The sequence below is a fragment of the Didymosphaeria variabile genome (genome assembly GCF_027946475.1).
Source record: "Didymosphaeria variabile strain IMI 356815 chromosome Unknown scaffold_1, whole genome shotgun sequence".
In the NCBI taxonomy this organism is placed as follows: domain Eukaryota; kingdom Fungi; phylum Ascomycota; class Dothideomycetes; order Pleosporales; family Didymosphaeriaceae; genus Didymosphaeria; species Didymosphaeria variabile.
Window position 1 is genome coordinate 4,405,168 of NW_026611620.1, and position 18,974 is coordinate 4,424,141.

Here is an 18,974-nt window from a genome sequence, read left to right on the forward strand (position 1 = left end):
CCCTACCGGTGATACTGAACAGGTATGGTTAATCCTACAGGCGGAGCCCTCCGAGTGGCTTTGCGAAGCCATATTTTCTTGTGACCTGAACACACTTTTTCTATTTTGACGAATAATCAGTCATATTGCGCTTGAGACGGAAGCCTTACGCCTTATCCTGGCTATGTAAGAGTTCGCCTGAGCTAACGACACGCGAGCTGAGGCAATACTTAGCGGCTTCTGCATCCTCAAAACTCAGTTCTTTGCCTTTGGACTGACTCGTATACATCATGTGGATGGGTTAACCATTTCTCGCAATTGGGCCGACGAATGTATCCATCAGAGGTTTGGTCGCAGAGTTGGGGCGCGGGGCCATCTGCCTTCGCCCAAGGCTGACCTAGGCAACAGTTCCACCAGTAGCGATATATTTATGGTTGCGCATTTGCGCTGAAGTGGGTGTGATGAACTCTGCTCTAAAAAGAGGTGGTTTTCCATATCGCGACTTGAGCAACCCCCACCCACGTACTGCACGCTATGCCGAGGGTAAGCTGATGCGAACGTCCGGGAATATCTCCATTCCATGACAGCTGACTCTTGATGATGCACAACACCACGTGTTCACCGTAGAGCCTTTGACTAATTTCCTAAGCAGCGAATAAAATGGGCAAATGACTACCTTCATCGAAAAAACACAAGTTGAGTCTGACAGCTCGCGAAAAAGTTGTTACATTCGTTCTGGCGTCTACATCTTTTCGGCTACAACTTCCATACGACAAAACAGGACTTTTCAAAGCTTGAACTCAAAACCACGATCATTCAGCTGTGCCTCGAACAGACTCGGCGGGTCCACGAACGACCCGTATTCACCGGTGCTGTTAGTCTCGTAGCCTGCTTTCTTGGATTTGGGCCCCACACAGCCGAAGCAGTAATTTTGGCCGAGTGGCGGATCCTGCATGGTGACAGCTGACGAGTTAGAATTCCAAGATACACCTGATCTTGTTAGCCGAAGGCGCTTCGTTAACTCAAGAACAGGGTGTTCACACCATTGTTTATCGTCCAACCGTGTCCACTCCCTGCGCTGCCGCGATTTCTGTAGAGCACGGCGGCCACTTTGCTACCCTCATTGAGGAACCCGTGAGCCCATCGCTGGTGTGGCTCGATGCTCTCGATGGCCTGCTCCGCTTCGTAACCGATGCATGCGTTCGGACCTGGCGTAAGGCTTTGCGTCGCAACGCTATAACTCCTTGAATCCTTCTTTCCGAGAGTTTTTACATTATGTACCAACACTTGCGTTCCGTCGATAGCAACATCAAGTGCATACCCTTTCCCATTGTCCGTTGTGCCGTCACGGTTCATGGTGACTGTAGTGATCGTGATGCGCGATGCCGATTGCAGTATAGTGATGTGGTTGTTAAAGCCGGTGAGGTCGAGGTTACGCACCCATGAATCAGTAGTCCAGGAAGGAATGTGAACTGCAGATGAGGAACATGTGGTATCACCAAGGATTCTGCCAGAGCAAGACGGCTTGACGCGCATGCTCAGGTTCTCGATACCCATTTCGGAGGGTTGCGTAGGAGGCGTATAGGGTGTGAGCTGGATAGGCGACATGATGCCATTCTCTGCGTCTAACGAGTCCGTAAGTGGGACTGTGAAAGAGACAGCCTTGCCATTCATAGACTTGATGCGGCGTGGTTGCTGCACGAGTTTACCGGGCTGGCTTTTGTCAGTACAATTGGACACAGTGCCCTCGGCGAAGGAATGACTCACCTCCAGCCACGTGAAGTCTCGAGGAAAGCCATCTTCCTTCTTGTGAGCAGTCATGCCCATCGCATCCACCCATGCTTGCGTGATGCCTCGCTCTACATACACGTTCATTCCGACAGAAAGACCACTTGCGTCGGCGACATGTACAGTACCAGTGCCAGCAGGGACATAATCGTCGGTAATCTTGATGCTCTTACTCCTTTTCTCTTGACCACTCGTTTTGCCCAGGGTCGCCACATCCTCGCTAAGATCTTTTACGGTCAGGAAAGTTTTGCCGATACCCGCGCCTCTGAGGGTGGTGCCATTTTGGATAAGCAGTCCAGAAGAAAGCGCGTATGTGCCAGCCTTGAGCGCGACCACGCCACCTCCAGCTTGGAAGACTTCGTCAAGAGCGGCTTGAATCGCAGTAGACATGTCTCCAGATCCAGGGCTCAGAGTCTTCTTGGCAGGCGTGCTCAAAGCCGGTAAGCCAATCTCGGACTGATGATAGCCTGCGAAAGAGAAGTTGGGTATCTTATCGCCTTTTGCTGTCCATGCTTTTTTGTAGTCAATAGTCTTTGCATAGACAGGAAGCGAAAGTGTAACGAGATAGAAGGCTGCGGCAAAAAGCATCATGAAGGTAACCTAGTCCAGGCTGAGAAAAACACTCGATTGTCCATCCTTCAGAGGGGTAAAGCATGGCTATATCCAGATTTTGATGGAGAATGGATCGGCCTTCAAATCGTCCTCCGGTCAAAGTGCGACACCATGTCTTTTACAGTTCCGCCCCTAGGTCTTCTCCCAAGGCCACCAATGCGCTTCAACGATCGGTCTCAGCCTTGCGCTCCGAAAGCGCCTTCCGCCCAATGCGGTTGTCCACATGCTGACTGATGCCTACGATGCCCTTTTTCGACCGAGCTCAATACGAATGCCTGCAGGGGAACGATGCGAAAATGACGACCAAAGCTTATGGGGTGGTGAGGCTCAAAATAAGCGGAGCTGAAGCTGAGAATAGATGTGGGGACGCGGACATACCGGCCCCGTTCCGAACGAGGGATCAAGGAGCGAGGTTGGCCATGAGTTCTGTTAGTAAGCAGTAACTTCATCTACTATTGACCGACTCTCCCTTGCTTGGCCTCACGACGTCGATGCATCAATTCTTGAACAATTTTCATATTTGCTATCTATACTGTGGGGCATTGCGCAGGCTCGTAGCTACTACATGCAGAGGCCAAAGCATGCCCATGACAACATAAACTCCACCGTTTCGTCGACCGTATCCGCTGATCGACATGATCGGAAATATACCTCGATAGGGCATCAGAAAACCAATCGCGTGGAACTGTCTGCTGAAGTTCTAAGCACATAATGTGGACGAGAGTTAGGGAGCTCGTACTTACAGAAAGCTGGTGGCATCCAGACACTCGGAGTCTAGCTCAATTCTTCCCGAATTTGATCCGATCTTGAATGACTGCTTGCTTTGCTGGATCGGCGCGCATGAGCCTATGAACATACATGATCAAACCAGCCGGTCGTGAGATCACAGCCAGACTGCCCCCGCATAAAAATTCGATTGGATTGTCCGTCGTATCATCAATGAAGTTATCCCAATCTGTGTTATCGCTATCGCGCACAGGGAAGTGCCAGCTAATCTTGATACGAAGGTACCTCAGGCTCCCAAAGCCGAGTCTACCCTCCGATAGCTTCCGTAGGAACGTGCAATGCGAACGGCAGATGTACATAGTCAGATGCAGTCGACGGATGAGGCAATTGAGCGGAGCCGGTGGGTACCGATTGGGCATGCCGGAGTTGAGCTGGATCAGGAACTCGTTGTTCCTATAGAAGGCTTCCGTAGCCATACGAGCAATATGAGGCGTCATCCGACAATGCGGAAATAGCTTTGTGATCAGATCCATTGGGTACCGGCAGCCCTGGCGAACAGGGTATGCGATCATGTTCTGAGTTATGATCATCACTCGGAGCTCTTCTGGCAGGTTCTCCCAGTGTCGAACGAATAGTGGGCCGAGGGTGTATTGCGGTTTGAGATGGACGGGTAGGCGTGAATATAATACGAGTGAGTTCACGGGAGCTTCGGTGGTGATGGACTTCCATTCTGGATTCGTCGGGTTATCGCCAGTAGAAGCGAAGAACTGGGTTGCCGATCTGATGCGTATGCGGATAAGGACCGGCGGCTGGAGCGTCATGGGAACCTGCAGGTCTATGCCTGCCTTCAATTGGGAATCATACACGTGGAGTGTTTGCTTGCCCATGTACGACAACGCGATCGGGTTGACCCGAGGAATCAAAGGATTGTCCGTCCTTTCTTGGGCATGGGCTGGCTTAGGAGAATGGCTGCAGATCTTAACGAATTATTAGTTCAAGGCTATGATTCAAAACTCTGTACGTGATACTTACATATTGGTGATGCATTATTGTAGGCGCCTTGATGGCAGTCGGCCAACGTGTGGCGTAGGTCTGAGTTGATGTCTCGTGGCGACCTATGAGGCGAAGTGCTTTGGTGCTAATCAGGGGAGAGCAAAGGGGTTGCATCGCTGACTTTCCGTGGTTTGGGTTCATATTCAGGTCAACGCCGTGAGCTATGGCATGTAGACGCGTCTGAGACGCGTCGTAGCTTGACGCGTGCAGTAAGTGAAATTGCGCCGAAGAACACGATATGGTTGAATATAAAAGCAAGGTCGCTCTTTGTGTTACCTATCTAATAATGTGACACAGTCTATTATTCAGTGTCTCTTGTTTAGATAATTGCAAGCGTACAAACAAAGGCAATGTAAACATGAAGTTGAGTGTAAGAATGTATGATTGCATCAGATGGGAGGCGCTGCCTTTATATAGTCCTAGCGTAGCACCTTTTCAACATCTCTTAGGAATTCAGTACCAGCCCATTGTCAGGCGCCTCGCCGGTGATCAAATACTGGGCAATCGCGGCCGCCGTCTCCCCGCCTATAGGGAAGCTTGTGTGGCCATCGCCATGTCTAGTAATGAATACCTTATTGCGAATCTCTTCCAACATGCCAATTGCCCAAGGATAAGCCGTGCTTGGATCGGCGTCGCTGTTGACCGACAAGATCGTTGTCTTGGTGTTTACATCAAGCTTCTTAGGCGGGTTCCGCGTCGCAAACGGCCAACCGATACAGCTGTGCAGGAGAGAGGTAGACTGGCCAGCGCCTTGGCTCAGAGGCTGAAATGTATCGAACATGTGCTGCTTCGCTTGAATGTAGTTGAAGTCATATACGGACGGATCGTGATTGAGGTCAAGGCAGTAGATGGCAGTTGATGCAGCCGTAGAGGCGTCGTCGAAGCGCGTAGAGAACGCAGAAGCGTCACCTTTGGTAGCGTTATAGATGGCGGAGGCGAGGTCACCCCAAGTACTGAGGCCTCCAGTAATTCGCGGGTCCTTAAAGACTAGAGCTGCTTGTGCGTTGAACAAAAGCTCTTCGGCGTTGACATCGGTGCGGCAGGTAGTGCCGTCGCAAGAAGGCGCGGGTATCGGGGTCGTGGAGGCATTAGTGAGCAGTCCAGCGCATATTTCTGCGACGTCTTCACCCTTCAGAGGAGAAGTCTCCTCTTCTGAGGCCCATTTGAAGAAGTGTTGGAGACCAATACTGTAGCCGAGAGATTCTATAAGAACGTTCGAAGCAACGGATTGGGAGTGCTGCAGCATGCCGTCGAGGACCAAAGTACGGATGTTGTCGGGGAACAACTGAGCGTACTGAGCGCCGAGCTGCGATCCGTAAGATATGCCAACCATGTTCAGAGGCTCGTTGCCGAGCGCGATGCGCACAGCTTCGTGGTCCTTCGCGACACTGATGGTGTCCAAGTATTCTAGTAGCGGTCCAGTTTGATTGCGACACGACTCCCCGTACCTCTTGTTCTTGTCAACAAGTGTGTCATACTCTGCCTGCGTTTTCGGGAACCATGACACGCGCTCGGCCCAAATCTCTTGATCACACTGAACAGGATTACTCAAACCAACACCGCGAGGATCCAACCCGATCAGATCGAATGAATCAGTCAGGCCATCCGGAAGGGGAAGCACGCCCAAGACCAACGAACCAATGAAGTCAGATGCTGCACCTCCAGGTCCGCCGGGGTTGATGAAGAGCGAACCAATCTTTTTAGTGCTGTTTGCATTTGCGGGTAACCTGACGAGGCCCAAGTCAAACTTTGTGCCCTCCGGTTCGTCCCAAATTATGGGTACCGAGTATGTCGCACATTCAAGTTGTGAAGGAGCTCCCTCAGGACAAGCACCGAAGGTTATTGATGGTGCTGTGCAGTTCGATGGTAATGTGGTGGAGTTAGATGAACTTGGGTGTCGAGAAGATAGAGGAAACGCGATGGTAGACGAGAGTAAGGATGCGACGACGGAGAGACGAGTAGTCGGCGCCATTATCATTATGAGTACAGCTGAGTTCCTGGGCAGAATACAGTAGTAAAGGCGATGATCACTCAAGGAATAAAAGAATCTGGAGAGATGTGGGATGGAGGATGATGTTTGCAGCTTCTCGCCATCTGCTATATAACCAGTCGGTCATGTCGTGTATTTCCCTTTCCGAATGTGGTCATCGTTGCTACCCGCCTCGCACCAACGTCAACAAGCCTCGCCGTAGGACCCGTAAATTGTCACTGCGCTGGTGTTTAGGGCTAGAAAGTCACGTTTCAAGCCTCGGGTGTTTTCCTGGAAAGGCATAGCGTGATCTTATCGGGAATCTGCCGAGTTGGGGGCCGTTCACGGACGTGAACAAGGCTCTCTGAGGCGCAAGCAATGGGGCTGGGGCTACGTTGATCACAGGAAACAGGCGAGCTAGACTCTACGCACCAGATCTATTTTCAGTCAGCGATGAGCCGGAAGAGAAGAGTTTGCGAGATTAAGACTTGCGACGCGTGAACGCGTGTGGGAGTGGCAGCGACGATGGCATTCAACCGAGTCATGTGCTGCTTGCACCGAAGACAGACTGCTATCGGGTTTGTGAAGGTTTTCGTTTCTACGGCTTTGGGCAGTGTTTGTTCTCCATGGCATTAGCAACGCATTACATTCTGCGTTTCGGTGCGGCGGATGAGGAGGACTCAGACAAACGCAGTCAGGCGCTGACTTCGACAGCTCATAACGAGGAGGACCATCGGGAGCTACAGGAAAGAACGTAAGAGGCGATCATTTCGCGAACAGCACAGCAAGATCAGCTGGTCAAATTTTAGGTTATACAGCTTGTTCTCCAGGAGAGCGGAGAGGTGGTGCTTGAGCTCATCTCCGAATCAAACAGCGATTGGACGATTAAGCGATATGCTCTGGCCTAAACTGAAGGCGACGCTGCTCCTGCCTGATCATGCGGCTCGGCCTTTTGTAACTTCATGGTAATGGTATCTACCTATCTCGGGGAGGTTTTTCCAAAAAGGTACAAGAAACGCAGGCACTCTTTGTTCGTGAATCCGTCATGGTAGTACCATGGCCAATCGCGAGGCGATACTTTCGCGTTCCCTGCACTAGCGCGTCCGCTTTTGGAATCTGAATACGAAAGCCGTCCAGCAGGCACGCGACTACCACGCATAACCAACTAGACCATACTATCGCCACCAATTGATGGTTGGTTTGATATCAGCGTGATGATAGCTGGCGACAAACCAACTAAGGGCCCCGCCTCGATTGGGGGTTCGGAACGAAGAAGTTGGGGGAGGGCTTCGTGTTCGTTACGTGTGCAAACGAGTGCTCAGATCGCGAGCATACATATAATAAGATTTCGGGGTCTGCTCACTAGAAACATCACATCATTTTCGAGTATACTGATAGCTTACAATCGACTATCATTTGTATACTCGAGTAACATTCCTCAGTCACAATGGTGCTTAACTACTTCAAGTTCGGCAGCAATGCCCCTGCGAACCCCGAGGACCCCAAGCAGCAGCCTGTCCGCGCCCTGCCTGCCTCATGGTATAACACAAAGGAGATGTACGAGTTCGAGCGTCGTGCCATCTTCTCTAAACGATGGCTGTTCATGACGCACAAGGTCCGCCTCGCAAATACTGGTGACTGGCTACGATACACCTTCGCTGGCTTCGATATCATTATCAACAAGGACCGACAAGGGAACATCAATGCATTCCACAACGTCTGCCGCCACCGAGCATACCCCGTCATTGAGAAGGAGGGCTCAGGCAATGCGAAGATCTTGGCATGCAGGTATCACGGCTGGTCGTATGGACTGAACGGAAAGCTGGCGAAGGCGCCAGCCTATGACGGATTGGAGCTCAACAAGGAGGAGAACAGCTTGTTCAGGTGCCACGTCAAGATCGATCGCAACGGTTTCATCTGGATTAATCTTGACGCCAACGAGGTCCCGGAAGTTCCGTGGGAGAAGCACTTCGACAACGTTGATGTGTAAGTCCATCCACACCCCTACTTCAGAGGAAATCATGCTAACGGTTCTGTAGCCAGGACCGATACGAAGGCATCAACTTCGACGACTACGTCCTCGACCACTCGTACGATATCGACGGCGCATACAACTGGAAGATCCTCTCGGACAACTTCAACGAATGCTACCACTGCCCTACCACCCACCCCGATATCCCCACCTTCCTGAACCTCGAATCTTTTGACAGCGACCTCAAAGATGGCCACATCCAGCACCACTGCGACCCGAAACCCGAGCAGGTCGCGGCGGGTCTGCATGCACACAGCACATACTACTTCCCCAACTCATCGATGACGGTTGCCAGAGCCTTCATCATGATCCAGAAGTTCATGCCCAATGGACCCAATCAGTCTAAAATGGCATACGAGATCTACCGCCACAAGAACGCCGATGAAGAATCTTTCAAGGCTATCAGCGAGCCATACGCTCGCGTGATGAACGAGGATAAGGTTTTGTGCATGGGCCAGCAAAGCAATCTGGATCGCAATGTGTTCACAAACGGCCTGTTGCACCCCAAGTGGGAGAAGGCACCCATCTTCTTCCAAGCCGCAGTCAGGGGAGGCTGTTACCGAGCACTACGAGAAGGAGAAGGCGGTAGGTAGGGAGATCTGGCCGGCGAGGCAGAAGGCCAAGGGTGCTGGTGCCGATATCAGCGCTAAGGATGAGGAGATCTGCGATGGTCTAGGCTGTGGAACACAGAAGGAGATTCTGGCATGGTAGTGATGCGCTCAACGAAAGAGTGCGGTACCATCGAATGGGTTGCAGGCTTGAAGCCCATTCGAGACATCATAATGATGTGACTATGAACTTGGAACGATGTGCATGAGATGGAGTTTGGAGCGTTCTCAATTTGATTATTCTGCATTAGATATATCCTTCGCAATGAAGTCTTTCACTTACTCACGTCTGTCTCCGTCGTAAAAGTTCACTTCGATCCATCCTTCTTGTTCAATGAGCTTAGTTCTTCACGTCGGACGTAAGCGATCCTTCAGTGAACAGCATGCGTGATGCTAAACCTGCCCACTTCGACATCTTGAACATTGGTGTCCTGCGCAAGGCGTGCTACAGCCTCAAGATCAGGCGTCTTTCTCGAGTATCCCGCATGATAAGTCTACTCACTTCTCGTGCGATCTCATTGGTGAGGTGTGTGGACAGCGGACGCAAGCGGACCGCAAGGAGAGGTTGTGGTTGATCTGTGTGCTAACCCTGAAAGGGAAGGAGCATCCTTCATCGCGCAGGAACAGCATCTACATGTGACTTCTTCACGTAGATATATCAGAGTCTCAATGCGCTCGTTTGCCGCGACAAAGAGAGGGAATACTTGTCATGCTGAAACGCTTTAAACCTCGGCCGATACCGGCGCTAGCGGCAACCACTCACATTCCGCCCACCGACACCCATCGTGGCCAGACACCAAAAAATGCCTCCCGTCTCTCGTTCATTGTGGTCACCGTGCCATAATCTCTTCAACAGAGTTTACACGTCTCATCTTCGACCCTTCAACTGCCGAGCACTCACATTGACTACCGGCCCGGCCCCTCAGCAGAAAATTTTCCGGAACCGGCAGTCCATCCAGTTTTACCGCACTTTCCACGTGAGTCAAACGGCCACGTCGAAACACAGATCACAGCCCTCAGACACAGAAGAACTGAGTCTCAAGAAGCAAAAAGAAAAGATGGCAGTTGACGACCACTACCTTACTCTTTCGTGCCCTGATAAGTCGGGTATCGTGTATGCGGTGACGGGGCTCCTGGCAAAGCAGAACCTCACTATCCTGGACCTGCAGCAATTCTCCGATCCGGACTCCAAGAAATTCTTTATGCGCGTGCACTTCGGGCATGCCACGGATCTCTCGGCCCTCCAGGAGCCGCTGCAGAAATTAGCGAGCGAGTTGAAGATGGATTACCAAGTGCGAGCCGTGCAGGAGAAGCCCAAGGTGCTGCTCATGGTATCCAAGATCGGACATTGCTTAAACGACTTGCTGTTCAGAGTCAAGAGCGGCCAATTGAAGATCGACATCCCGCTTATTGTGAGCAATCACCCGGAATTCAAAGAGCTTGCCGAGTCGTACGGCATTCCGTTCCACCACCTGCCTGTGACCAAGGACACGAAGGTGGAGCAGGAAACGCAGATTTTGGACCTCATTTCACAGCACAAGATCGATCTTGTTGTATTGGCGCGGTACATGCAGGTCCTTTCTCCAAGACTGTGCACTGAGATGTCCGGCAAGATTATCAACATTCATCACTCGTTCTTGCCATCGTTCAAGGGCGCGAAGCCGTACCACCAGGCATATGAGCGTGGTGTTAAGATTATCGGTGCCACGGCGCACTTCGTGACTGCCGACCTAGATGAGGGTCCTATCATCGAGCAAAGGGTCGCACGCGTCGACCATGCTATGTCACCGAAGGAACTTGTGGAAGAAGGAAGCAACGTTGAGAGTCAGGTACTCGCGGCTGCAGTTAAGTGGTGGAGCGAGCAAAGAGTGCTGTTGAACGGTGCGAAGACAGTCGTGTTCAATTAAGTCGACACATTAGAAACAGACATTAGATTCCCTGTATATATTGGACAGCGATGCTCGGCAATGATATCGAATCACACCATGCTGTGGTACTATGTTTGTGTGCGTCGCGACACGGCAGCGTGGCAATGCTCGCGAGCAAACTTCACACTACTTGAATTTGGAGCACCTTCCGCATTATGTCGAGCTACTGGAGCAGGTATAGTCACTCGCCACATCTCCCTTTCATGTCGATGAGGCCCTCCTTTTAACAACATGAATCCCACCATGACGGTAGCTGCGCAGGATTCTGCGGCGGGCACAACTGATGATGTGTTTGCTTGGTATCTTACGACTGTAATTGATGGTGGATACGAATGTAAGTACGCATACGTGTTTCATCAATATCAATACCGCGACCATCAAGAAGGCTAACGTAAGCACGTAGATAGGCCATTGATCAACGGCAATGACAGGCCATTCAGCAACACCGGTTCCCACTGGCTTGATTGGTGTACGGAAGATTCGAAATGGTGTGGCTACTGGACCGAGTGTGCCTCAGGTAGCATCACTGGCTTAACAGTGACATCGACTTGGTAATGAAAGACGACCCAAACAAGAGGCCGAAAACATACTGAGAGGCTCCATAGTCCGGAGACAGCTTGCCGCACGGAAACGGTCTTTCAACAATATCGCACGCAGAGCCCTCTGTTTAGCAATGTGTGGTGCGACGCACCAAATACCTGGATACAGCGAACATACTATAAGCAACATCCTCCGCGAACATGGGAGTTGCAAGACATAGCGGGTGAGCAAGAGATACATGAGACTCAAACCTTAATGCAGGTGCTCACGTTGATCAGTGTTTGATAACAGAATCTCAGTGCCAGCATCAACAACAGCAATTGCGATGGTCATTTCGAGTACGAGCGAGGAAGGCACAGCGACGATTGTAACGTCGGTATTGCAGACCTTGACAATTCCAATGATGACTCATAAGTCAACACTGTCACTATCAACAGAGTTCTCCTGGCCCTCCTCTTCAACACTGTCGCCATCAGATAGTAAGCATACTACGTTTCCAGGAACTTCCGAAAGTAAAGATATCGTCAAAACAGATGCCGCCTCGCTCTCTACAACCTCCTCGCCCTCTTCAACTTCCTCGTCATTCTTCACCCCACCAACCAGTTACAAGCCAGCAGCAAGGTTCATCGTCGGAGCCTCCGTTGGAGGAGTGGTCGTCATCAGCGCCATCATTCTGGTAATCCTGATCCTTATACGAAAGAGGAGAAACCGGCTTGCGCGAAAGAAAGAAGCGCAACAGGCAAACGCTTTCCCACACCTTGCTATAGAGACGAAACCCACTATATCCGAGCTCGAATCACCCGTTCCGTGCGAGCTGCATTCGCCGATGTTAAGACATGAGCTACCGTAGTTAAATAATACGAGGTTGGAACGTCGTTCTTGGCTTGTGGAAACATGGAAGCCCTGGTCTCTCTGGTTTGGTGAAACTGCTAAAGTATTATGTTTCTTGACACGCAAAGTGTCAACCTACTTCTATGCCTCTGTTCACGCTCTATTTTGACGAGTTAGATACGTGCAGGCGGGTGCATGCTCTTGTGTATCTGTACCAGATAGCACAGCAACATGATCTCGCCATAACTGGCTATGGCTGTTTCCACGTACCATTCGAGGGTTGTATAGCCCACCGGACTGCTTCACATAGCCATGACACCGGACACTCTTGCCATCCGTAATGGCCGAGAGAGTTGGCTATTACAATGAGACTGGTACCTGAAGGATGTATAATTGATACAACTGAGAATTATGCAAACAGCCGCTGAACCGAAACAATGCCAAACGCTATGCCACCCGCTGATAACGCTGATGAGACCTGCAAAACTCCAGGCAGAAAACATACTAATACAAAAACAATAGCTGGCACTAATAAGCACCCAGCGCAACAAGCCTCCCTTTAACGTCCACTGGCCTCATCCCCATATTGACGACCACGCTGCTTAGCGCACCCATTCTGACAACATTCACATACCCCGGCGTGACCTCATTCGCAAGCACCTCAATGCACTTCAGAGCCTCCTCCTTCGATATCGGTGTCCGTATGGAGCTTTGCAGCGATTGCAGCAATGCGTTCATCGACAGAGAGATACGCAGTCCAGGTCCCTTGCTTGCGCATAGAAGGGAAAGAACGCCGAGCACGTCTTCGGAGCGCTGGAGTGCTGCTTTGCGCTGGAGCTCGGCGGGCGAGAGGGCCTTTGGGCCGGATGCGGCGGCAGCTTCTTTGGCGAGAATGCGGTCGAGGAGGTTGGTTTTGCGGACGGTGGTGAAATCTGTCATTTTGGTTTGGGGTTGCTGCGCATTCGGGTGCACCGGCGCGTTCTCTTTGCCCGTACTCTCGCGCGTTTTCTTCACCGCACGGCCTTGCTGGACACTGTCCTTGAACTCGCGGAGCCTCTTGCGGCCCTTCTCTTGCAAGGGTGCGATAGCGGTCAGGGACTCGCATGTTGTGATCTCGGCGTGCGGGAGCTGGGCGATGAACTTTGTCATGGAGGGCTCATCGATGAAGGACTGGATGCTGGATTGTGTTGGGTCGCTCTTCCTAGGACGTCCACGTCCGCGCTTTTTTGGTGTAGCAATTGGTCGGCTAGACATCTTCTGTGCTGTCTGACCTGCGGCGCTCCACTGCCTCCACAAGTGGTCCAAGCTCTCCATGAACATGATCTTGAGGGCCTCCTCGTTCATCTGTGACAGTCCCGCCTGCATCTTGTACTCTTCGCTGACCTCCAGGCATATCTTGCCACGTCCGTAGTCGGAGAGATGGAAGGGATTATTCCTTGCAGCTGGTCCGCAGCCGAGGACACCAACGCAGAGCCGGATGTCATCGTATGTGACTTTTCGATGGCGCCAAACAGACGTAGTTGTCTCGGTAAGATCTCGCAGGTCGATAGGCGATCCGGTTCCGTTGTGTACGAAGTGCAGTGACAACGCGGTGAGGAAGGACGAGTGCAGCGCGAGGAGATTCACTAGCTCGGTTGGCAGGGCAGCCGTCAGGTCGATGGGTGCCATTGTGTTCGGAAGATTGAATGATTATAAGGCGAAATTGATACAGCGCAGTTATTCGACTATCAACCACGCGAGAAGAGAAATAGTGAAGTTGTGGATAACAGTGGGATGAAGATGAGGAGAGGGGAGAGGACGGCTGTAATGCGGTCGGTGGGCTGGCAAAACAGCACTAGCGCGTCCAGGGGGACGCGACTTTTCGCGCCGACCAATGAAAGACGCGCAACCGTGACAAAACGCGTTTTCTTAAGACATTGAGCACGACCAATGATTCCAATTCAACCAGCTTGCGATTATCCTAAGTTTCTGGATGTTTTGTGGGCTAGCGCATGTGCCGTTATACCAGAACGTCCTTGGCCTGGGGCGTAAGGTGATCTCGAAGCTACCGGCATGCTTCTGGGAACCTTTCACAGTCAGGGAAGAAGTTTAAGCAAAAGCTGACGTACCATGCGCTCTGCCAAGCAGGCTAGCATATATGCTGGTATCTCTCGGCCTTCCGAATCCTGCCTATGAATCGGTTGTTGCAAGCGTACACTTGCAGGATATCAAACAGAAGCCACGCGTAAAGAGCTTACAGTTCTCAAGTCTTCTGCGCCGTGCAGAACGGATGCGCAACAGCCCGCTTCCTCCAAGACACATGCAATACGTTAATATGAGTAGCACAGAACGAAAACGCAATGAAGTCAATGTAAATCAATTGAGGCGGGAAGCAATCCAAATCTAACTCCTAAACCCGAAGGCCACATGCAGAAGTGGTAATCCATTACATTCGTACACTCTCTTCAACCGAAACCGGCTACTTTCCGCCGAACAATCCACCGAACCAGCCCTTCGACTTGTTGATGCCCTCATTGACCTCCTTGTCGAATTTGTTCGCCGCAGCGTTGACCTCACGGCCAGTCTCTTGCCTTAGGTCTTCGAACTTCTTCTTGGCCTCGGCGCTGTACTTTTGGAGTTCGGCTTCCGCCTTTGCCGCTTCCGCCTTTGCGTCATTGGCCTGCCAGGAAACGTCAGAACATGTTCGCAACAACCCGTCGACGACACCACAGGACGTAGTTGGAGACCTATAGCCGACTTACCAAGCTCTGTCCCTTTGCGCGTGCCGCCTCGTAGCCCTCCTCGGCGGTCTTCTTCGCTTCCTTGTCCTGACCGGGAAAGTCGCCCTTCACCTTCCTCGCGGCCTCGGCAGCATCGTCTGGACAAAGCTGTTAGTCGCGTACGAATACAAGCCTCTCAATTGGCACCTACGCTCAAACTTCTTCTCGGCGAGCTTCGGGTCACCGCCAGCACTGTACAGGTAGTAGCCGATGCCACCAAGTCCAGCGACTGCGGCCAAAGTTCCGACTTGTCTTCCAGCCATTGCGTTTAGATGTGAAAGGTGATTGTCGTACAAAGAAGGGTGATTTTGGACGTGGATTGGATGCGGGACGAAGGAGGAGCTGCAGGAAGGTACTTATGGGCGGGGTGCTTTCAAGGCATTGCATGGCATGATGACGTAGGAACGTGCCAGCTTGAGCACGGGCCTGAACCCACTGCGAACCATCACTAACCGTCACCCGATCCTGGTCATCGATCCTCGATCATCTCCATATTTCTCTATTCACGTCTACTTGCCGTGTACCAAGTGCTGGTAGCGCAAGTGTATGTGCAATTTGTTTCCTCTTGGTCTTTTAGTGCATCGCAGCTGCTTCTATGAAGTCCGCTCCTCTTGCCCCTAATTCCTAGCGCCCTACGAACGTCTAGCCATCACCTACCAATCTGAACAACTTATGCCTCCACGATAGCACGCCATGAAGCTTGCCTGACCACTCCCACATCACAGCACAACGTTGTGTATATAAGTTGTTGGCACGGCACGGCACTCAAATTTGTCGCCGAGTACCGCAGTCTGCAATGGCAGACCAACACATTGCACTCGTCGACACGACCGAAAACGAACAAAGCCCTGAGCGCGCCCAACAATTGGACGAACAGGCACGGCAGCCCCTACAGACCCCAGATTCTCATATCGACGTACTATATGAGAATCAGCGCGGCTGGTTCGTGTTCGGCATCCCGCTCTTCTCCTCGAAAGCGCTATGGAACCTTAGAATCGACCAGTCACCCTGGGTTGATGCGAAGTTCAAGCCATCGCCGGTCAATATCACAAATGCACAAGTCCCAGACCCAAGTTGGGTGTGGGAATGGAAGAGCTGGTATGTGGACATGAGCCATGACGTGGACGAAGAAGGCTGGCAGTATAGCTTGTGGTTTAGAGGGGCTGCCTGGCACGGGAACCATCCATGGTTTCACAGCTTTGTACGGAGGCGGCGATGGCTGCGGAGGCGCGTGAAGCAAAAGCTCCCGCCCAAATCAAAAGAGAACAGAGAAAGGCTGTTCGGGGACACATTCAGCATTGGCACTACACTGGCGAGAGCAGTGACAAGCACAACAGGACCGGCTAGCCTGCAAGACAGCGGAGAGTCCTCACTCGATGAGGAGGTCAAGGACGTCCCAACGCTCCTGCGGAAACTGAAAAAGGCAGCCATCGATCGCGAGAAAATTGTGTTCATCAACAAATTTATTGACGAAGGGGGCGAAGAGCTACACTATCTGGCCGAACAGGTTCGCATCCACCACTTCACCTCCCCATACCCTGACTGACACCAATAGATACCATCCATAATGTCGCTCCTCATTTTCCAGAATTCTCGTCGCCAGCTCCTGTCCACCCTCATGGAGACCATCGACGATGCACGCGCACACCGAGACACACACAGAAAAAGCGGCAAGCCCGAGGACGAAGCGGAAGAACGAAGGATCAACAACCTGCTCAAGGCGGTGGAGGCTGCTGATGCAGAGTGTAAGAAGCTAGAATACTGGAGCGATATAAAAATGCTAGCTGAAGAAGGCACTGCAGGTAACGCTACCGATCCGAAGAACGGTTGGGACGAGAAGTGGCAGGGCGTTGATTCCAGTGGAGCGGAGCATCCGCGTGATCCGCCGAAGAAGGATTGAACGATCTATCTGAATGGTTGGTTGTATAGAGGCTGAGAGGATTACGACGGAGGTTGGCATTGATACCCGAGCATAGCTGTGCGCATATGTTGAGCTTCGCATACATATTTCTCATTAGAAGAGCACACTTACGGCGAAGCGCACCGCATAGTACATTCAATATCACTTCACATCATCTCTTGCCTCCTGTGATCTGGGTGGTACCTCACACGAATGGGGCCCACAATCTCAGCGATCGACTTTGCCTTCACAACCTCGCCCTTCTGCAACACTTCGACTACCCCGTACTCTCGCATTTCCCAGCATAGCGCGCGGATGTCTTCCATGCAATCCCTCCAATCATAGCAATCCAACTTTTTCAGTTCATCTTCGTCCAATGCGCGTGCCACCTCGGAGGGGCAGATTGTTTTCGGATACGCGCGCTTACCCAGCAAAGCTTTCAAATGGCTCCGCAGAATCTCTTGCTGGTCGTAATCGAGTATCATCCTCGTGGACGTGCTTCGCAAACGATGTTTTCTTTTCACGTATCAAACGCAAAAGAAACGCACAAGAGATGACAAGACGCGTTTCCAAGGTGTCTTGGCGGGGCTAGATCAGCACATGGTTTAGCGGGCACTTCGCGATCCATGCGGAAGAGCAGATCGTCGACGTCAGAGCCAATCAGGGCCAGACGATTTCGGCGCGATGCGCAGACCTCAACGTTCCGAGAGCAAAGCGGGTGGAGGCGCATTGGCTGTTCTCGCTTCCTCCACCGTTGGCCGAGCGTCGGAGCGAGGAATCAGACATGCGTGTGTTGGTGGGTAGGTTACCCCACGTTGGGAAGGATGTATATCTAGTGCGGGGAGCTTCATCGTTTCTTTCTTCTTCTTTTACGACGCGAGCGACATCCGTGCCGAAGGCTATTCAAGGTCTCTCACATCAATTTACGGCTGCTAGAAGTTTTGTGACCACAGGAGCACGACCTTGTCCAAGCGACATCAAGATGGCCTCCGAAGACCCCAAAGACGTACGCAAGTACCTGCAGCAAAGCCATGATAGGATTTTCGAGAACAACAAGAAGTGGGCGGACGAGCAGAAGGCGAAGCACCCGGAGTTTTTCGAGAAGCTGAGCGCGGGACAGGCCCCAGAGTATCTTTGGATCGGTGAGTCAATTGCCCTCATCACCAACCCCGAAGCCTCTCATCCCATACCGTCCGTCTGAACAACGAAGCTGACACCAACACAGGCTGCTCCGACTCCCGCATCCCCGCCGAAGCCATCACCGGCCTCGAGGCCGGCGAAATGTTCATCCACCGCAACATCGCCAACCTCGTCTGCTCCACCGACCTCAACGTCATGTCCGTCATCAACTACGCCGTGCGCCACCTCCACGTCAAGCACATCGTCGTCTGCGGACACTACGGCTGCGGTGGCGTCAAAGCCGCCATGACGCCCAAGGACCTCGGCCTCCTCAACCCCTGGCTCCGCAACATCCGCGACGTGTACCGCCTGCACGACCAGGAGCTGAGCGCCATCAAAGACGAGAACGCGCGGTACGATAGACTGGTGGAGCTGAACGTTGTGGAGCAGGCAAGGAACATTATCAAGACGGCGGCGGTCCAGCAGCTATACAAGGAGAAGGGCTATCCGATTGTGCATGGGTGGGTGTTTGGGTTTAATGATGGGAGACTGAAGGATTTGGAGATTGATTTCGAGGGGCAGCTGAAGGATATTCAGAAGATTTACAACCTGACTGGGGACGCTTTCGAGGAGTCGTAGAGGGGTCGGCGTGTGGTGTAGAGGCGTGAGTGGTGTTTGAGCATTGAGCGTGGGTAGATCATGTGATGGTGTTAAGTCGATAGGTGTATGTATAGTGGGATATAGATGAGCTGATGTAAGGCTAGATCGCAGACACACTTTCTTCTCGAGCGCTGCTTCCCTTGTGACGAGCGGCTCTCAAAGTCGTGCTTTCCCTCCGAGAGGTTGGGTGGATGGCAACGTTCTGGAGGAACCAGCGGGTAGGAGCTTCCTACGCCACAACCGAAACTGCGCTTCAGCGATTTCTTCACCGAATATAACAAGCTACCTAGGCCTTACTGAATGCCACAGATGGAACCCACCTCGCTCTTGCGTTGCAAACCAAAGGTAATTCAGACACTCTTCTCGATCATTCGAAGTACCGACGGTGGTGCAGGGTGAGTGAGAGAGGAAACGAGGGCAAAACCGTTGGTGGAGAGAGCCGTTAGCTTTATCAGAACTAATCTCAGATA

The 18,974-nt window shown here is 52.0% G+C and overlaps 9 protein-coding genes across 9 annotated transcripts; 4 read left to right on the forward strand and 5 right to left on the reverse strand.

The window, feature by feature from the left end:
* Positions 1-766: 766 nt before the first annotated feature.
* Positions 767-2,897, reverse strand: N0V89_001417 (uncharacterized protein; the record flags this gene model as incomplete). Its single annotated transcript, XM_056210230.1, has 3 exons — positions 767-969; positions 1,023-2,367; positions 2,889-2,897. The coding sequence occupies 3 exons, from the start codon at positions 2,895-2,897 to the stop codon at positions 767-769; spliced, it is 1,557 nt and encodes a 518-aa protein (XP_056077052.1).
* A 261-nt stretch (positions 2,898-3,158) lies between these two features.
* On the reverse strand, positions 3,159-4,152 carry N0V89_001418 (uncharacterized protein; the record flags this gene model as incomplete). Its single annotated transcript, XM_056210231.1, has 2 exons — positions 3,159-4,082; positions 4,138-4,152. The coding sequence occupies 2 exons, from the start codon at positions 4,150-4,152 to the stop codon at positions 3,159-3,161; spliced, it is 939 nt and encodes a 312-aa protein (XP_056077053.1).
* Positions 4,153-4,603: 451 nt separating this feature from the next.
* On the reverse strand, positions 4,604-6,130 carry N0V89_001419 (uncharacterized protein; the record flags this gene model as incomplete). The annotated part of the gene is made up of 1 exon (XM_056210232.1): positions 4,604-6,130. One exon carries the CDS (start codon positions 6,128-6,130, stop codon positions 4,604-4,606), a length of 1,527 nt encoding a protein of 508 aa, XP_056077054.1.
* A 1,444-nt stretch (positions 6,131-7,574) lies between these two features.
* Positions 7,575-8,752, forward strand: N0V89_001420 (uncharacterized protein; the record flags this gene model as incomplete). Its single annotated transcript, XM_056210233.1, has 2 exons — positions 7,575-8,113; positions 8,167-8,752. The coding sequence occupies 2 exons, from the start codon at positions 7,575-7,577 to the stop codon at positions 8,750-8,752; spliced, it is 1,125 nt and encodes a 374-aa protein (XP_056077055.1).
* An 818-nt stretch (positions 8,753-9,570) lies between these two features.
* On the forward strand, positions 9,571-10,674 carry N0V89_001421 (uncharacterized protein; the record flags this gene model as incomplete). Its single annotated transcript, XM_056210234.1, has 1 exon — positions 9,571-10,674. The coding sequence occupies one exon, from the start codon at positions 9,571-9,573 to the stop codon at positions 10,672-10,674; it is 1,104 nt and encodes a 367-aa protein (XP_056077056.1).
* Positions 10,675-12,594: 1,920 nt separating this feature from the next.
* Positions 12,595-13,734, reverse strand: N0V89_001422 (uncharacterized protein; the record flags this gene model as incomplete). Its single annotated transcript, XM_056210235.1, has 1 exon — positions 12,595-13,734. One exon carries the CDS (start codon positions 13,732-13,734, stop codon positions 12,595-12,597), a length of 1,140 nt encoding a protein of 379 aa, XP_056077057.1.
* A 790-nt stretch (positions 13,735-14,524) lies between these two features.
* N0V89_001423 (uncharacterized protein) lies at positions 14,525-15,088 on the reverse strand (the record flags this gene model as incomplete). The annotated part of the gene is made up of 3 exons (XM_056210236.1): positions 14,525-14,725; positions 14,808-14,923; positions 14,977-15,088. 3 exons carry the CDS (start codon positions 15,086-15,088, stop codon positions 14,525-14,527), a joined length of 429 nt encoding a protein of 142 aa, XP_056077058.1.
* A 533-nt stretch (positions 15,089-15,621) lies between these two features.
* On the forward strand, positions 15,622-16,725 carry N0V89_001424 (uncharacterized protein; the record flags this gene model as incomplete). The annotated part of the gene is made up of 2 exons (XM_056210237.1): positions 15,622-16,332; positions 16,381-16,725. The coding sequence occupies 2 exons, from the start codon at positions 15,622-15,624 to the stop codon at positions 16,723-16,725; spliced, it is 1,056 nt and encodes a 351-aa protein (XP_056077059.1).
* A 982-nt stretch (positions 16,726-17,707) lies between these two features.
* On the forward strand, positions 17,708-18,483 carry N0V89_001425 (uncharacterized protein; the record flags this gene model as incomplete). Its single annotated transcript, XM_056210238.1, has 2 exons — positions 17,708-17,867; positions 17,951-18,483. The coding sequence occupies 2 exons, from the start codon at positions 17,708-17,710 to the stop codon at positions 18,481-18,483; spliced, it is 693 nt and encodes a 230-aa protein (XP_056077060.1).
* Between the last annotated feature and the right edge of the window lie 491 nt (positions 18,484-18,974).